The following is a 19,362-nucleotide window of genomic DNA, read 5'->3' as shown; positions in this document are numbered from 1 at the left end:
AATCACTTTTGTGCACTGCTGAGCAGCAGCTGAGCAGAGCTGAGCTTGTAACGCGTTAATTAAGGGTGTGTTTTCAACGGGTGCAACCAGAGGAAAGTGGACGTCCGAAATATGACATATAAATCATGTCATATTCTGAACGTTCCACTATATTGCATGAGATTGTCAATAAGGCGCATTGTAGAAACACCATTAGATCCACATTGGAGACTCGCCCATATAAACATAAAAGTGATCAGTCATTTGCCCTAACCTAAAGACAGTTACTCTTCAAAATAAGAAGTTTTATACTTAGTGAAAAAAATTCTTTTACTTTCAAAATGACGCTTTCTGATCCCAGTTTGGCTAGAAATCTTCCCGATTACTTACAAGGTGCTAAAAAAGTTGGTTTCAACCCTTATTCTGACAACGGAGGGTAAGAATATATAAGATTGTTTAATTATAACTGTCAATTAATATTTTTAATTGAAAAAAAGTCTATCTCATTTACATATTAATATAGTTAATTGTTTTAACAATAAAAAGATATATATTTATATGTATATAACAATATTTTATTTAGGAGTGTCGTAGCAATCGCAGGTGATGATTTTTGTGTAATCGGTGCCGATACTCGTTTGAGTAGTGGATTTCAGATCAATACACGAAATCAGGAAAAACTTTTTCAACTTTCAAACAAAACAATTTTGGGTTGTGCTGGATGTTGGTGCGATACCTTAAGTCTCACAAGAGTTTTAGCTGCTCGTATGCAGGTAATAAACATGTATAAAAATAAGTTGAATATAATAAGAATAACTCTTTGAAAACAATATTAGCAACTTTATATTTTTTTTAGATGTACAAGCATGAACATCAAAAAGAAATCTCTACGCCTGCAGCAGCACAAATGCTTTCAATTATTTTATACTACAAAAGATTCTTTCCTTACTATATTAACAATGTGTTAGCTGGTTTAGATGAAGAAGGAAAAGGTTGTGTTTTCAATTATGATCCAATTGGACATGTATATAGAGTCGAATTCTCAGCTTCAGGTTCTGCAGGACTTCTATTGCAACCACTATTGGACAATCAGGTAAATTTTATTTCGTTATAAATAAAAATATTTTGAAATAAAATTTATAAAATTGATGATAATTTATTTTGATTTTAGATCGGTTACGAAAATCAAGAAAATGTTGAAAAAGTACCAATAACCCTAGAGAAGGCTTTAAAAGTACTTAAGGATGTTTTTACATCCGCAGCTGAAAGAGATATCTATACTGGTGATTCTATTCTTATCAAAATTATTACAAAAGATGGAGTAAAAACTGAAACATTTGGATTGAGAAAAGATTAATTACAATGTTAACTGTATAAATACAACATTTAATAAATTGCTTTATAATAAAAATAAGTTTTTTCAATTTTTTTTCTAATTCCAAATAAAATTATTGAATGCTTTTTATAATAAAATGAAATAAACTGCAAGTACAGCTTATATTTAATCTAATATCAAATATGAATAAATAATGTAAAAATAAAATACAAACATATATTCTAAATATCACATAAATTAATAGTTTTTATTATAGAAATTTAATATAAATTATATGTCTATCATTGAGTTTTTTTTGAGCAGGATGCATAAAAGCCCAGTTCTCGCAATGATTACATTCTTCTTAAGTTATTTTCTTTTTATTGTTTTATTTAGTTTTACTATATATGTATATAAACACAATAATCGCAGTATTTCTACTACATTATGCAAAAGAAAATATATATTAAAAAATAATTAAACAAATTGAGACCAAAGACAATGACACACCTGTCGTCATGTCTCATATACGGGGTTCTGTGTGTGTGTATATATATAGAAGAAATGACGAAAAATCAATTATTGTTCCCCCGAGATTCACTTCTTTGTCCCGGGGGAAACCAATGTAGTACCCCGATCCTTTCCTCGCAATTTTATTCCGAGAACTTTCTCAATTTTTCCAATAACCAATTGATTGGGAATTCCACGACCAGCTTCGTAATCATTTATTACTTGTGCTTTTTCATTCACTTTCTATAATTAAATAATAGAAAAAACAAATATTATAAATTTAATTGTTCGGAAATCAAAATTTTCATATAATATGCATTTATGTAACTTTATCAATATAATATTTAAATAATCACCGTTGCCAAGTCTTTTTGAGACAATCCCTTATTTTGACGACCTTGCTGTATTAGTTTTCCAAGATCAAGAGAGACTTTATCATGTTTTAATTCCTCAGTCTCACGATCTAATTTCGCTGTATTTTTTGTAGTAACGTGCTGCTTATTTGCTCCTCCACCCCCTGGAATATCATAATACATTTTATTAAATATTTTCAATTTTCCATTTAAATATATAAAAACATAAATTTATTTATTGCAAATAATAATTGCTTATAGAGATGATAATAATAATAGGAACAAATATTTCATCTACAGTAAATTATGATTATTATAATTTTTAATCATGAGGAAAAAAAAACCTTGAAGCTTTAAATTCCATATACATAAATGCAAACAACTTACATTTAACCTGTGTCTCAACGGCAACGCCTTGTCTGCGAGCTGCATTTACAGCCTGAAATAAAAACATTTATTTTAATCGTTGACTCAACTATTACAAATTTGAATAATTTGAATACTTTTTACGAAAAGTTCTTACCTGCTCTGATTTCATAGCAGACCCTTTTGGGACACGTTTTCTAAGTGTAATCGGTACAGTATCCCAGTCTGACATTGTTTATTAATTTTCTGTTTATTATATTGTATGAAATAAAGATATTATATTTAAAAAAAAGATTCACTTGTACTAATTTAAAAAGTTTTAATTTAAAATAAGGTTAGATCTTAGATAATCGAATAATTTTATTACAAATTGCAATCGTGATTACTTCAATCACAGTTTAATGGTTATACGTATTTACACCTTCCGTTGGTAAATATTGTATACAGGGTTGAGTATGTATTATAGTGCTAAAGTAGAACGTCTCTAATATCAACATTATGGGGGAACTTGATATTAAAGTAGAACGTCCGAAATGTTTCGTATCTGATAAATTACATTTCACCTATTCTAGTAAATATCTTTATTTCTTACAATATAATAAAAATAAAAATTCCGTGTAGTTATTTTTTTAATTATAAGGTCAACGTATAATTTCATCTCTTTCATGGTTAAGTTACAAAACGTAACTCAAAATACTACCATGTGATTTCACCTTTACCCATCTCTGGGTGTATTTGAAACTCATCCCTGATGATAGGGGGAAAGTTACTATTACGTCATTACAATAAAGAAATTAATTAAAAGATTATAAAAACAAGGATGTCAACTGGAATTTGTAAATTTTAAAATAATTAAAATGACTTGAAATTTTAAAGTCTTGTAATTTTTTATATTCAGTTTAGATGAAAATGTTACAAGAAAATTGATCGAAAATGACACATGGCAATTTATTTTGTTTTTATTTGTACGTATTTTAAGATTTGGTAAGCTTACAGTAAGTTTACATTGTAAACTTACTGTAAAATTATTGTATGGACTTATAATAATATTAGTCAATTATTTTAAAACAATTTACAATATATTAATACATTTATAATTGATTATATTTTAATAACATAACCTATACAACTTGTAAGCTTACCGCAACCTTTATGTGTAAGCTTACTGTAAACTAAAAATCAAAATACATATTTGATATTCTATAAATATTGTTACAAATAAATATTTATTTGAATCAAATTAACTGATCGAATTAATAATTTGTTTTTAATAAAATAAATACCGTTTAATTGACTTAAATAATAAATAATTTGATACTCAAATAAATATTTATTTTGTAATTGATTATTTAAATTAAATAATTTTTTTAGTGTGTAATGTTCGATAAAATTTTGTGTTAAATATTTCCTTACATGTGGAAATTTTCATAGTTTCACAATAACATTTCCTCTAAGTTTTGCATAAAACATTTCAAAGTTCGCAATGCCAGCTTATAGAAATCTTCAGAAAATGTTCAGAGCTTTGTGAATTGGAATTATATAAATTTAAAAAACAACTACTAATACGACTTTAAAAAACAATTCGTTCTAATCGTTATATAATAATAATTATTTCAAAATAAATGCTTTTAATAAATAATATTTTTATTAATATATTAATTACAAGAAACAATTTTCTATTGAACAAAATGACCTATTATTAAAAATCAGATGAAATATACGATTGTTTATAAAAATTGAAGAAAAACACAAAATATGAAATAATTATTATAATAACAATTACTTTATTTAGAACCAATTGTTTTATAAAATTGCATTGGTGGTTCTTTCAAAGTAGGTAAAAGCGAGAGTAGTCAGACCCACAAGGATATGATCTTATTTTATAAAATATAATGCTTTTTTCTTGAAATAACCACCATTTTTTTGAAGTATTTTTGAAATGTCTATTGACGGACTTATTATGAATTAAAAAATCATTTTCTATTAGTACTTCAGTATTTAAATAAAATATATTTTGAATTAAAAAATAAAAAAAATGCAGAAGTCGGACCTTCAATTTGTTCAATATATTTTATAAAGGAGTTATATAATAATATTTATTTGCAAAAATCACAAGTGTCCAAATTATTCGCGTTAACACGATTTAAAGCATAAAATAAATATTTCAATTAATATTTTAATTGAATGCATTAAAAAAAATTATTTGATTCAAATAATCAGTTGATTATTATCAAATAAATAATTATTTGAACTGTATATGAACCACTTATTCATATTAATAAGAATTTACTACAATTTTTGGTAAAACAAAAAAAAAAGTAAAAATTAGTAAAAGTTCTTTCTAATATTGGTGATCTACTTTTCATATAATTAAGATTTAAAGAGTTAAATAAAGCAAACAAAATTTATTTTAATCAGTACCCTGACGTTTTTAATTATTTAAAGTTATTTTTAAATTAATTACAACAAACATTCAATATCTATTTAAATTAGTGAAAATTTTAAGCTCCAATTTCAATTGCAATTTGGCCAAGATAATTTTTCTGTACAAACTTTATTTTTTAACATTATTTTTACTACCCTACCAAAAATTTCAAAAGTTTCACTACTGACGCAGTACTGTTTCTGTAGTAATAAAAATAATTTTTTACTTTATTGTTTATTTAATAATTATTAATTTTTAACATTAGTTTTACTACCCTGCGATAAATTTCCAGAATTCTCCACTGGACAGTAGTAATAAAAATAAAATTAATTTCTATGGATTATTTATGCTAATTATTCTTTTTTTGCAATTATAATGAGAGTTTCATGCAAAGTTTATATATTGTCTAAAAAAAAGGAAAATAAACATTTTGCAAATTAATTAAATTAACGCATTAATGTCATTGGCTGCGTTATTCGCAATACATTATTAAGAGGGACGGTGGTAGCATTGATGAGTTTAGTATACAAGAAGAGAGTTTAGTATTATGACAGGAATCTCGACCTTGACCTAGATGCTTAACAGGGAATTAGGGAAATCGGGGAGCTACGCTAGTTGACGGTCTCCTCCCAGGCAACCAGGCTGCAGGCTAGGCGTATTACCCTGGGCAAAATTGACGCATGCGTTAACAGAAATGGAAAAGCATAGTCCTGTTTACAGGATAAAGGACCCTGCCAGTCGCGTTTCATTTTTGCACCGCGTTCCTTTTTTTCGTGTAATATGCGTTTCTAGTTGTGTGCGTGTGTTTGTGTGTGTGAGTGTGCGTGTGTGTGACCGGCGAAATAGGCACGTTTCAAAAAAAAAAAAAGAAAAAGAAAAAGCTCACAGATTCCTGTAATTAAAAAACGTATGGTATTTCTATGTTATAAGATATATAGTTATAGAATATTGTTTCTGGCATGATAATAACAATTTTATTTTACAAATTATTAAATTGTTATATAAATTATTATATAAAAAAATTAATTTTCCTTAATTATCTTTATTGTTGGTAATATTGACTCTAAATTGATTTGATATAAGTTCCTCTAAACTTGTTATTGGTATTACATATATATAATTCTCGGATATGTTTTACTTATTGACAGAGACTTTATATATTATAATTTCATAATACACTATATAAAATTGAAAAAAAAAAATGAAAAAACTTAGAAAATTTATATTTTTTATTCATCTGTTTATTATTTATTTTTAGCCCTTATTAGAGATGACAAAGAGTGTATAAACCTTGATAACTTCATTTGAAATAATTTTTAATTAAATCGACAAAGGTTGGTTATTTATATACCTAATAGAGTAAAAATAAAAAAAATGATAAAAGTTTTGCATAAAACCAACCAACTGTGATATAATAGTTTAATAGTGGAGGAAAAAAGATAAAAGTTAAATTAAAAAACAAAAATTCTATTTTGTTTTTACACTTTCATAAAAGTTCAAAAAATATATTATATTATATATTTATTTTTGTACAATTTTTTGCATGAATATAATGTGTATTGTGATGTAAGATTTTGATGATTAAAAATACGATTTTCAGGGAAGGTGAGATTACATTTTCGTCTTGTTTGATTAATGTACAGCGTAAGCTTGGGGCATTATTTCACAGCAATATTCGATTCAGATTAATTAATAGTTTATTCATTCAATTTGTACTCTAGTGAAAAATCAATACAATATATTGCCTCAATATTGCTGTGCAATATTCACAAAAAAGCTGTTAAATTAATATAAATTTTTTCAACATTTTAATATTACACAGATATTTTCAGGGGAATATATTTTAATGTTTGTCTCAAAGTAAACTTTTGGAAAATTTCTTGTGCCGTGTGGGAGGGAAAATTAAATTTATTAATTCAAAACAAAATATATAAGTTTTGATTAAATGCTTGATTTAAACTTAAATGAAGTTTAATTCAAACATTATATGTTAAATATTACCCCACACAGCATTGAGAATTTCCTGAATCTATAAATAGTTTGCAAAGGAAATTTTAGAATTTAATTTGAAGATCAGAAAATATTAGGTATAATATATAGTTATAAAAATATCTGTATAATAATAAACAATTTTATAAAAAAAATATATATATCGTGAGCTTTGCATTAAATATTTTTAATTTTGCAGTGCAAGCTTATGGAAGTCTTTAAGAAATTCTCAATGTGCGCATTTATAAGTTTGAATTAATCTTAATGTTTGTTTAATTAAATTAAACTGAAACTTAATAAATTTGAATCAAATCGTTTTTATTCAACTGTATATCTTAATATACTTATTTCAAATACAGAAATTATTAGTTCAAATAAATATTTATTTGACAATAGACAAGTAATCGATTATTTGAATCAAATAAACTCTTTTATCCGCTTATAATAATTGTGCAAAATAAAACTATTTCTTTTTGTGTATTTTGATTATTATAATTATGAGTTATTTTATATTTAAAAAAAATTATCTTTCATGTTTTTGAAATTTTTTTTTTATTCTCCAGAATAAAAAAATATTGTCGTGTATTCAAAGAAATAACGTGAATGGGCGCTCGAACGATGTTTTCCAAGTTTAAAAGCGGTGGTACAGCACCAAATATTTTGGAATCAAATCCTATATTAAACCACTTTGAAATAGGAAAGCAATCTGCGACTGCCGGACCAGAAAATGTTTGGAAAATTCTCGAGGGATATCGGAAAAGTGATGGCAAGGTGAAGATAAAATAGTAATACATATATTTAAAAGCAAGTGTGTGTCTCTATAATATATAGACAACATTAGAGATTTGAGATTTAAAATAAAAAATACAATAATTTATTTTTTGTATTAAATAATATTTAATTTACACGTTTAATTTTTTTTTCATCATAGGAAGTTTCAATATTTTTATTTGAAAAACGTTCTGTGGAAAAATTAACAAAACCAAAACGAAAAGAGACTATTACGGAAACATTACGCGCGGGAGTACAAAACTTGGAACGTTTTCGACATCCAAAAATTTTGCAAGTAAGTAAAAATAATATTAATTACTGCCATATATCATGAAAAAAATGTAGGAGCCGATTAAGATCAGGAGTAAAAATAAATAATTTTTTGAAACATTTTCAGGTTATACACTCAGCAGAACAGTGTCAAGAAACATTAGCATTTGCTTCTGAACCAGTTCTTGCAAGTTTAGCCAACGTTTTAGCTTACGAGGAACAAAAAGCATTATCTTTAGCACAATCGTCAACATCGTCTGTAGGACAACAAAATCAACAGCAGCATCAGCATCAACATCAACATAATCGTCAAGTTTACATGAAAGAATATGAATTGTTAGATATGGAAATCAAATATGGTCTCCTACAGGTGAATACACAAATAAAATAATAAATACAATTAGTACAAATTATTCTACATGCAATTATCAAAAAATCAAATTTCCAGATAACAGAAGCACTATCATTTCTTCATTATAGTCGTCAAATACTTCATCGAAATGTTTGTCCAAGTAGCATAATGATTACGAAAAAGGGAACATGGAAATTGTTTGGTTTTGAATTTATAGGTAATAAACTAATTTCTAATGAATTAATTAATTCTAATAAATTCTTGAAAAAAAAATTTATTTTTACATGATGACAGAGAGTGGATTAAACGATAAAGATGCTGCAGAGCCTATTCCATTACCACAATGGACAAACAGAATTTCAAAAATGGCTCAACCAAACCTAGATTACTTGGGTATATAGTATATTAATTTCTAAAAAAAAATGTTTATTATTTTATCAATTATATTTAAAATTAAGTTTGCAATTTTTTTTCCACTTTTCAAAACATACTTAAAAAGAACATTATTTTAGCACCAGAAGTGCAGCTGTCTAAAAGAGGTAGTATTCTCAGTGATATGTATAGTTTTGGAATGGTAATTTGTGCGATTTTCAATTATGGTCGTCCTTTAATACAAGCGAATCATAATTGCTCAGAGTATAGTCGACAACTGGATACAGTACGTGTAGAAATTATTCAAATTATTTATATTGTTACATCAATAGTAATTATTTATATTATCGATATTTTAGTTGGAAGAGCAAGTGCATAATATTTTGCCACGAGTACCTGTACCGTTACAAGAAGCTGTCTCGAGGCTTTTGCAAAAAGAATCTAGGCAACGACCTACAGCTCAACTTCTCACCCTCATTAAATATTTTAGGTAACTATTCGTATTTACCTGAAGAACATAAATTTGTTAAAATTTTTTTTTTAAATTCTAACATGTTCAATAACTATTCAGCGACCCATCTGTATATGCCTTGCAATTTTTGGATGTCATTAATATGAAGGACCCAACACAAAAAGGTCATTTCTATAGAACAACTCTTAAAGAAGCTATTCCTTATATTCCACGTGTGAGTTAAAATTTAAGAACACTAGTTTAAATTTTCACTATGATTCTGGGTTATAAGTTAATTTTAATTTATAAAATTGACAGAAACTTTGGTACCAACATATTTGGCCTTATTTGCAAGAAGAATCGAGATCACAAGAAGTGTTTGCGGCTGTTTTGCAACCAATGCTTTACATTATTCAAAATAGTACTCAAGACGAATATGAAAAAATTATTCTACCCAATTTCAGGTAAAAAAAAATCCTTTTTAAAGACACACCTAGTTTTACATTTTTAATAAAAAATAATGTCAATTAACAGGTCACTATTCTCTATACCAAAATCAACGCAAGGATCTGTTATACTTTTGGAAAATTTACATATTATTTTAGAAAAAACGCCATTAGATGTAATTAGAGACGAAGTATTGCCGATGCTTTTTACATCTTTTGACAGTCCAACAATCCAAGTTGAGGTTTGTGTTTATATTTAAATTATTGAAATATTAAGAAAAACAAGAAAAAAAGAAAAAATAATGTTTCATTTTTAGAGCGCTGCTTTTGTTGCAATTGCCAATGTGACACATTTTTTGGACGATTTGGTAATAAGAAGAACTGTTTTACCAAAAATAAAAATGGCTTTCGAAAAGAATTCAACGGACATGAGAATTTTAATGAAAGCATTGGCAAGTATTCTCGATCGTCTTGAAAAGCAACAAATTATTGATGATGTAATGCCACTTTTATGGAATGTCAAACTTCAAGAACCCGAAATTGTTGTACGAGTAGTAAGTAAGTGAATTTATCAGGAATTTTTCTATAATTCTATAATTTTTAGTCCCCCATTTAGAAATTAACTAAAATGATACTTAGGCATATACAGATTAATGTTAAGCGACAAAAAATACGGCCTATCGGTCAATCTTATGGCAACGCGGGTAATGCCATCATTGCTGCCTCAAACAGTAAACCCAGCACTAAAGTTAGAAAACTTCAATCTTCTTTTGGATGTTCTACAGGAAATGCTCAATCATATAGAAAGGTAAAGTGAAATTTATTATTATCCCCGGAACGAAGACCAAATATCAATATAGGTATAGTAGAAAAATAATTTATCCATTCAACTTTTCTAAAATAGGAATCAAAGAAATAAATTGCAATTGGATGCAGATATGCGTCGACCACTTAGACATCAGTGCAGTACAGATAACATGCACGTTCCACCGTTTAACATTCCTAATCTTCGCATAGAACAAAGAAAAACATCATCAGCTGAAGACATGGCCAGAAAAAATTCAATCGGTATGTTTGAAATAGAAATTGGAAAAAATATGTCAATTATAACTTATGCAAAATTTTAAATCCGTTTAAGGTTCTATGTCGATGACTGCATCAGCAGAAAATATGGCAAGAAAAAATTCAATGGCTGGTAAGATATATCAACTAAATTATAAAATCTAAAAAGAAAAATTCCTCTAATTCCACATTGCTTATATAAAAATTTATCTTTCAGGAATGTTTGGAAGTTGGTGGTTTGGTTCATCTTCATCTACGAACGACAACAATTTCCTAAGAGTAGCTAATACTTTTACATGCCGTCGTCTCTCAGACAACACATTGATGACACCAAAGATTCGCATAGCTCCATCATGCGCAAGTTCACCAGGTGGTACACCAGGAGGTGGTTTACCGATACGACGACATTCTAGCACAGGTCCACAAGAACGAAGAGGTTCAAACATAAATCTCTCTCCACCTACGGTAAACTCGACTATTTTTATGTTTGTGAAATTTCTGATCATCAGACATATTTAATTATTATTTTCTTTTTCAGGGTGGAATGCCTATTACAAGTAGCAGTGTTCCATACCTTCTGAGCTCGAGTATGAACAGTATTCGAGGTTCAAGACGACCCTCAGTCTCATCAAATACATCACAACAGGGAATACTTCAGCAATCTATTAGCGGCATGGTAAGACAACTACCCCCCATCTGCCTCAATGGACCACCACCAACACTCTCTCCATCACCGGGACAGCCTTCCCACTGACCCTTGGTTACAGTGTAAGGATCTCTCTGTTCCTTTGCCAACCAATTCTCTCGAGTACTTTTATTAAAATAAGAGTACAATGAGTTCCTTCGCCCTTTCTATGTCTGTTTCGTACTCTGCGATAAGAAAAAAATACTGCTCTATCTTTGCCTATATATTTATTCTGTAGCTTTCTTCTCATCCTTCTCGCAGTTTGCATCTGCTCATGGTTAAAGCACGCCACTATCATATTATATGCTAAGTAATGACCGTAAAGACGGATGCACGAGGAGGCTATACTAAAGAGAAAAAAAAGAAGTTCTTTCAAAGATGCACTAATTCTCAAAACTTGTCCCCAAAGATATTCCAGAAATACATATACATTTATGTACACATGCACATACATACAGTAAAATATATTTATATTCTGTATAATATATATGCGATGCAATTATATAATACCTAATTATATATACAAGAAACCAGCACAACTTTCTGCACACTAGTCCTGTACCAGAAAGATGTGCTATATGGGTATATATTATATTATTATAATTATGCTATTATTATATATATGTGTGTGTACTAATTTTTTTATCCCCACACAAAATGTACAAAATTGTACTATCGATTAAATTTATCAAAACTTGAGAATTTTTTCTGTCCTAATTATTTTAAAAATTCTCCAGTTTCAATTTTTAACCGAAAAGCACAATTCTATACATTTTATGAGTGGTCTTTTTTATACTTTTCATTGCAAATGTTCAAACTGGGGTAATTTCTTAAAATTCTAATTTTATTTAAGTAAATAATAATCTTAGTAGTTGTAGATAGTATACGAAGAAAAATGGAGAGTTTATAAATATCAAAATATTAATTTAATTAAATTAATAAACCACTCTTATCAGATTAGGTAGTTTTTTGGTACTCTAAATCAACTCTCCAGTTTTCTCTTAGAAAATATTTTAAATAACTGGAAATTTATTGGGTCCAAGAATTAAAATCCCAAAAATGTTTAATAAACAGACTATCTTCGGCAGCCTTTATAGATATAAATCATTAGAGAAAAAAAATATTCATTTTTTAAAGAAACATTCTCTGTAGCCTTAAATTTTATTTTTTATGTTATATTAATTTTTTAAAATTCTCAAATATTCAAATAATATATACAGTTATATATGGATGTCTTTGGCAAAAGCGTTATAAATTCTGTTGCATTTATAAAAAATTCCTTATAATATTTCATATTTTGTATTGTTGCTTGTCCCGTTTATAAATAAATAAATTATGTGAAGCGAAAGTAGTTCATTTTATAAGCACGCTTTTGCCAAAGACACTCAAGTGTCCATAATATGTTGTTGAATTTATCATTTTTATTTCACTAAATGTGTAATTTGTATTTTTTTTGTATATGGGCTAAATTTAAAATTAATTGCAGCTTCATTCTCTGTTCTATAGTATCAATTATATCCAGTTATTATATAGTTAATGTATATATATATAATTGGCATTTTTAGCTAAAATGTATGCATATTAAGAACAAATTTTGGTGGGAAATGAGAAGGAAAATATTATTTTGGAATAATTAGATCCAATCAGACCTCACACAAATGCGTTAATGATGCGTTTTAATATGCATATGTACTTTTACTAAAAACATTATATATATATAATAATCCTCAAAAGTTTAATTATTGGATCAATCTGTAACTGTGCATGAAAAAGCTTATGGCGGTGCAACAGCTACGCTTTTGCTTAGCTGACTTAAATAAATGTAATTAAGAACTAAAATCATTTATTAATTGTTGCCAACAATATATAAGAAGGTTAAAGCAAAAAAAAATAATTTTTAACTTTGTATCTACGTTTAGAATACAATTTTGAAAAAAAATTGATACTTTTTTTTAACTTAATAATATTTTCAACTTTTTTGTTACAGTACCAATTGTTCTCTGGACGGTCTTAAGCCCTCGGATTTAGAAAGAAGTCGAGTCAGTCCCTCATTAATGACATGAGAATACGCTAAAGACTGTAAGTGAAATTATCCTTACATTTTTGTGAACATATAACTCAAGTGGTATTCTTGGGAAATAAATATAAATGGAATTTTTTGCAAAATTGCAAAATATAAACTAAAGACTATAGGATCTATCCTAGAAATTGATAAAGAAAATATATTCAAGAAAGAAGAGTCAAATAAATTAATTTATGAGAAAGAGTTATTGTAAGTGAAAGTATACTTCAAAATAATTTTTTTCGTAAAACAAAAGGTATATAATATGATTTTAATTAATCACTTATAAAAAAAACAATGTCTGTTCTCTATTAGAAACACTTCCATTTTTCTTAAACTTTTGTAATTATAGAAATACATATATTAACGGATTCTTAGAACAATATAAGAGAATCATCAAATTGAAAGTTTAAATTTGACGGCGAAAAATCTGCCAATGCCGCAAGCAAGAAGATAAAATGATAAATGTCTAATTAGAAATGTAATTATTTGTTAATAATCTTAAGCTTATAGGAAAGTATGGTATAACAATAATTGACTTTTAGTCCAGAAATGAAAACTCGTTGAATATGAGAGCAAATAGAAAACATAATAATTTATTTTACAAAACATTCGGATATATTATCATTTAAAAAATTCAATGTTGTAGAACCAAAGTTTTTTTTATATCTTTACAAATTTTCTATTTGCTCTCAACAAAAATTATGTTTTCATTACGACCGATATTTCTCCATAGACCCTGTGCCACAGCACATACGTATACTTTAATTAAAACAAAACAAAAATTTCAAACGTTCAAAAATTTATAATTTTTGTTGGTATATAAATAATTTGTTATTTCGGTAAAAATGTAAGTGAAAAATTTGAATTAGTTTATATTTGACTAACAACTACTCAAAAATGACTAAATACTGTACAAGCGAATCTCTTTTTATTGGACATTTAATTAAATTGCCATAGGATATAAGCGAGCTTATATCACTGAAAGTTAATGTGTTTTGAGTGCCGTAAAATTCGCATTTCGTTTTAATGAAGAAAATGATCAATTAATTACTATTTTACTACCAAGTAGGCATTTCATGAAAAGTTTTATAACTAGTTCTGAATTTTTAAGAATATTTAAAAACAAAAAATTTACACTTAAAAAGAGATTCACTTGTTTGTATTATTGATCACTGTATTATTAGTCATTATACTTTTTTAAGTAGCTTTTATACTCAATGGGTTACTTGAAATCAAAAGATTGATAAAGTAAAAAAAAGAGAGTAAAAATGAAAGTATGAATGAAATAGATATATATATATATATGTACATATATACTTATATCTCAACTTATATAAATTGACAACATGTTCTTCCAAAATGGAAACGTAAATTGTTCAATATATTTAAGGAACTTTCATAAAATATGTGGTTGGTTTAAAAATTCTCAAATTTTAAACCCCTATCACAATAATTTGACATTCAGCCTAATAAAATAAACCACATAATTTATGCAAGCCTCCTTAAAGAAAAATTTCCTGACAATCTTCAAATTTTTTCAATCTCTATTATTAAGAAATTAATTTTTAAAATATTATACATGGTAATTAGGTACTAAATTTTAGGAATTTTCATTAATTCAAACTTCAGAAAGTCATTTAGTACCAGTTTCAGTAAAAAAAATTTTAATGAAAAAATAGAAACAAATAAGTAGAGAAAAAAAGAGAGAGAAAGAGAATGTGTGTGTGTATGAAAGAGTCAGAATTTATGACATTGTCTTATTATATATATAGTATCAAATTTACTCCTCTTCTGTGATATTCTATGAGGTATTCTGTCGATGACTGTTTTATTCTTCTCTTTCTCGACTCTGTTATAAATATATTAGACGGTGTAATTGTACATACATAATACGATATAGAAATATTCCAAATTGAAATAAACAGACCTTTATCATATATATAAACATATATTGTATACTAGAGGTGGTTCAAAAAAGTCGAATTTTTAAAAATTATAGTTAATTTCTTGGAATTGTTAACAATTTTCAAAAAATCTACATTTTTTTCAACCATATACTAATATATATTATATTTTTATATATAAAAGACCTCGAAAACCTTATATACGAGCATTAGCACACGAGTTCAAACAGCTTTTTGTACCTGCAAAATAGAGATTTATTTATCTACCAGAGATATATTTAAAGCTATATCAAATAGTGTATGCAAAATTTGTATACGTACATACACTCATAAATACATATAAATGCACTGTATAATCATAAACTTTGACATCATTTTTCAAATAGAATTTAAAATAAGAATATTGTAAAACGATTCTAAAACTCAAAAGATATGTAAATATTTTTTTTCTTCACATTAAACACATATCATTTAGATGGTGAAAAAACTTTTTTTTAGTTTTCCATTTTTTGATGTTGGTATTTAAAAAAAAATAATTTTTTTTAATATGAATATATATTTTTTTAATTGCCTAAATATATAAAAATATTGTAATTTGTATAATGCACAATATTTTATTAAAAACAGCAGCTGAGAAAAAACAATAAATCAGAAAGGTTATGAAAGAGATAAACATATTTAAATATTGAAATAAAAATATAGTTAATTCAGCAAATGTTATCATTATTGTAGAAGAAAACTATAAACAGTTAAAAGATTATATGAATTCTGTCGACATAAAACTATATCAAGATACGTCAATTAAATCATATCAAAGATTAGTTGAAAAGAATCATATCGGCTGATAATGTATACGTATGTTAATTTTTTTTAAATAATAATTTAAAAACAACCAAACATAAAAATTTACTCAAATTATAATATAAACATCAAAAAATGGAAATATGTGCAAAATTTAACAGAATCCAAATTAATTATTAATTAATATTAATAATAATACAAATACAAAAAAATACATATATTCAACATGAAAGAGTGCATTTTCAAAACTTTTAAATAAATTTTTCTTCCACTAATTTTTACATAGTTTGAAAAAAAATTTATTTAAATAACAGCCATCAAAAATAATTTTTTTCAGCGTCTTTTAGTATAAATTCGTTGTATGTGTAACTACATAAATATGTGAGAAAGTAAATAATCTTTACATGTAATTATTGTACAAATAGAGACTGAGCTATTTGTTTAATTAATCTTTTTTTTTGACGTTTTTGAGCTTATTTTAATCGTAGTTATTAAATTTATTACTACACTGACAATAAGTATATTATATCATATTGATTTAGTCGTAGGTAAAGGGAAAAAATTAGTTCCTAAAACTTTTATCGATCTATTAATTTTGGTACGTTAAAAGCAAAATTTTTTTAAAATTACTTTTGTTAAGTTTAACTGATATTAAAAAGACATCGCACAAAATATATTGGAAAAAAATTTTTATTAAATTTTTTGTAACTTCCTACTTTTTAGTTTTTCATCTTCTAAAACAAAATTCATTCGTGGCCCTCTGTACATTGTTTTTAATGATAAGTTACAAGAAATTTCACCGAAACCTTTCCTTCAATATATTTTGTCCGGGGTCATTTCTTATTGAATAAAAATTAAGAATTTTATTTTTTTTATGTAAAATATTAAAAAATTTTATTATTAAAAAAATGTATTTTTAATTGCGAATATAATAATTATAACTAATCGCTCAGGCTCAATAGTAGTTATGAATATAATTAATATACAAAACTTCGTAATTTTTACTAAAAGTACCTAAAAAATTTTGGGGTTTCTTGCGATTAATCCTAAAGAATTATAACATATATTGATATGAAAAAACCAAAGATATAAGTTTTATACACAAAAAATACTACAGAGGTGTGCAAATTATATCAATTCTATATGCCCATATCTATTTATCTACATATCTATATACATTTACTTAAATTAATAGAATATATTGCTACCAATATATAAATATATATTTATCTTTTGTCGATTATATTCTTACGACTATATATATCTACTACTCCTATATATATATGTGGTAAATGTGATTATTTTTTAAAAAAAGGCAATTAAAAAGTTAAGTGTCCTTAATATTAAGAACGACTGATGCGTTTGGAAAATCGTCTGAAAGGCTTTTATCCATCATGACAATCGTAATAAAAAAAATATATTGCAAATGATAAAAATATAAATTTTAAATAGATATTTTACAGTATATAAATCCAAATAATCTGAAATTATAACTTTTTATTAATAAAAAAAAGCTCATTATTTATTAAGGATGAGTCTCCGCATTAAAAATTTACGAAATTGAACATGTTTTAGGTATAATAAATCAACTTTTTATCTTTTAGTGTATTTTTACTACATCATATAATTTTGTTAAAAAAATTTTCTTTTTTAAATATGGCAAAATGCATAACTGTATGTATACGTACAAAAAAGTGCCAATGAAGGAAAATTTTGAATAATTTTAACCAATTTTTTAATTTACTCAATAGAAATTTGATATCAGATTATTAAAATTGAAAACACAATTTATTAAGCATATTTTTGAAATGATGATCGCTAAATATACGAATGTCAAGTTAGATTTTCAAAATTTGAAATGGCTCACTAATTTTGGTGGAAGAATTGAAACATACAGCACACAAGAATATTTTTATAAACATTTTCTAAAGTTGATTTTCAATCTTTACCTGCAAAATTTCAGATTCCAAATACCTTTAGAAAATATTAAGGAAATTTCTTTTATGATGTATGATATATTCTTCGTTCTTTAAATGTTGTATCTTTTACGTATTTTTTAAGATTCGAAAAATAAATATGTATATAGGATTTAACTTTCAAAATATAATTACCAAAAAGAAAATTTTTGTGATTTACTATTAGTTTAGTATGCTACGAATGAACCTAAAATATTAAATATCTTAATTATGATAATATTAATAAAAATAATATAGTAATTATTATTATTATTACTATTATTATATTAAAATATATATATATATGTATAATCTCATGTTAAAGTATGAAAATTAGGTGTATATGTTCTGTATGTATTGAAAAGAGGTGCAGTGGAGTGAGGATGAATTTATAATTTATATAAATTTTTGTGAAATTCATTATACCTATTATAATGTCCCAAAATATGTATAAAACAAAATAAAATAATATTAAACATTATTGACTCTGTTGACGTGCTAAAACGGTCAATGTATTTTGTATTACAATATTAATTGTTTAATTGAACTAACTCGTTTAAATTTAAATTTGAAATAGTCGCTTTTAAATGAGAAGTGATTCATTTTAATTAAACAATTTATCTTTTGTTTCTATAATGTTATTATATTTATAACAAATGCCAATAGAATTTCTCAAAAATAAAAGTATTTTTTTAAACTATATTTATTGAAAAAAGGGGACTATTTCAAATTCATCGAAAAAACGAAAATTATATGTATGTATACTTGAAATAATAATAAAAAAAAAAGTTGAAAAGCGAAAAAACAAACACTTATATGTATAATGTTTAACTTTCGGAAAATTATATATATAAAATGCAGTTCACAATCAGGATAATTGCTCCAAAGAACCTAAAGCCTTAAAAAAAAAAATAAAAAAAAAACGTTAGAATGGTAAATGGTAAATAAAATCATGTATATCTATCTAGAGACATATATATCTGTCGTATATATATATATAATTATATATGTACACGATATTTTAGGCAGATAGATTTGCGTATACATTTTGTAAACACTAGAAAAACTGAAACCTCTGCAAATGAACCAAAGACGAAAAAAAAAATATATATATATATAAAAATGCTGATATTACGTTAATAAATGATCTTGAAAATAATTGTAGATAATGCAGTGAATGTATGGCATATTGTTTATTAATAAATGTGTTCTGCACCGAAATAATGTTGAATTGTGAGTAATATGTTTCACTTTCAAAATTTCCTAAAATTGTTTTAAAAAGCAATATGTT

General features: G+C 25.9%; 3 protein-coding genes across 5 annotated transcripts; 2 read left to right on the top strand and 1 right to left on the bottom strand.

The window, feature by feature from the left end:
• The first annotated feature begins 210 nt into the window (after positions 1-210).
• On the top strand, positions 211-1,393 carry LOC127290803 (proteasome subunit beta type-1). The gene is made up of 4 exons (XM_051319608.1): positions 211-415; positions 563-752; positions 836-1,072; positions 1,151-1,393. Exons 1-4 carry the CDS (start codon positions 321-323, stop codon positions 1,334-1,336), a joined length of 708 nt encoding a protein of 235 aa, XP_051175565.1. The 5' UTR covers positions 211-320; the 3' UTR covers positions 1,337-1,393.
• A 139-nt stretch (positions 1,394-1,532) lies between these two features.
• On the bottom strand, positions 1,533-2,950 carry LOC127290806 (endothelial differentiation-related factor 1 homolog). Its single transcript, XM_051319612.1, has 4 exons — positions 2,681-2,950; positions 2,545-2,596; positions 2,161-2,321; positions 1,533-2,047 (listed from the first exon to the last, which is right to left on the bottom strand). The coding sequence occupies exons 1-4, from the start codon at positions 2,753-2,755 to the stop codon at positions 1,892-1,894; spliced, it is 444 nt and encodes a 147-aa protein (XP_051175569.1). The 5' UTR covers positions 2,756-2,950; the 3' UTR covers positions 1,533-1,891.
• A 145-nt stretch (positions 2,951-3,095) lies between these two features.
• On the top strand, positions 3,096-19,304 carry LOC127290797 (SCY1-like protein 2). 3 transcript variants are annotated; one of them, XM_051319597.1, is made up of 18 exons: positions 3,096-3,488; positions 7,501-7,708; positions 7,869-8,003; positions 8,106-8,348; positions 8,427-8,547; positions 8,625-8,723; positions 8,843-8,988; positions 9,062-9,192; positions 9,274-9,388; positions 9,472-9,617; positions 9,688-9,841; positions 9,917-10,157; positions 10,239-10,407; positions 10,504-10,667; positions 10,738-10,794; positions 10,879-11,126; positions 11,200-11,429; positions 13,334-19,304. In XM_051319597.1, the coding sequence occupies exons 2-17, from the start codon at positions 7,541-7,543 to the stop codon at positions 11,413-11,415; spliced, it is 2,553 nt and encodes an 850-aa protein (XP_051175554.1). In that variant the 5' UTR covers positions 3,096-3,488; positions 7,501-7,540; the 3' UTR covers positions 11,416-11,429; positions 13,334-19,304. The 3 variants fall into 3 exon arrangements, with proteins under 3 accessions (XP_051175554.1, XP_051175553.1, XP_051175555.1); XM_051319596.1 differs by lacking the exon at positions 3,096-3,488 and adding an exon at positions 5,226-5,855; XM_051319598.1 differs by lacking the exon at positions 3,096-3,488 and adding an exon at positions 5,227-5,855 and having other exon boundaries at positions 11,200-11,337.
• Positions 19,305-19,362: the final 58 nt, after the last annotated feature.

This window comes from Leptopilina boulardi, unplaced genomic scaffold (genome assembly GCF_019393585.1).
Source record: "Leptopilina boulardi isolate dan_hultmark-lab unplaced genomic scaffold, ZJU_Lbou_2.1 LbouV2_80, whole genome shotgun sequence".
In the NCBI taxonomy this organism is placed as follows: Eukaryota; Metazoa; Arthropoda; class Insecta; order Hymenoptera; family Figitidae; genus Leptopilina; species Leptopilina boulardi.
Note: the sequence above shows the minus strand (reverse complement) of the source record. Positions and strands in the feature narration are given on the sequence as shown.

Coding starts and splice junctions, on each gene's coding strand:
- LOC127290803 (XM_051319608.1), top strand. CDS start 321: ATGACGCTTTCTGATCCCAGTTTGGCTAGAAATCTTCCCGATTACTTA. Junction 753..835: donor TTTTAGCTGCTCGTATGCAG/GTAATAAACATG, acceptor TATTTTTTTTAG/ATGTACAAGCATGAACATCA. Junction 1,073..1,150: donor AACCACTATTGGACAATCAG/GTAAATTTTATT, acceptor TTTTGATTTTAG/ATCGGTTACGAAAATCAAGA.
- LOC127290806 (XM_051319612.1), bottom strand. CDS start 2,755: ATGTCAGACTGGGATACTGTACCGATTACACTTAGAAAACGTGTCCCA. Junction 2,322..2,544: donor CGTTGAGACACAGGTTAAAT/GTAAGTTGTTTG, acceptor ATGATATTCCAG/GGGGTGGAGGAGCAAATAAG. Junction 2,048..2,160: donor CTCAAAAAGACTTGGCAACG/GTGATTATTTAA, acceptor ATTTAATTATAG/AAAGTGAATGAAAAAGCACA.
- LOC127290797 (XM_051319597.1), top strand. CDS start 7,541: ATGGGCGCTCGAACGATGTTTTCCAAGTTTAAAAGCGGTGGTACAGCA. Junction 7,709..7,868: donor ATCGGAAAAGTGATGGCAAG/GTGAAGATAAAA, acceptor TTTTCATCATAG/GAAGTTTCAATATTTTTATT. Junction 10,795..10,878: donor AAGAAAAAATTCAATGGCTG/GTAAGATATATC, acceptor TTTATCTTTCAG/GAATGTTTGGAAGTTGGTGG.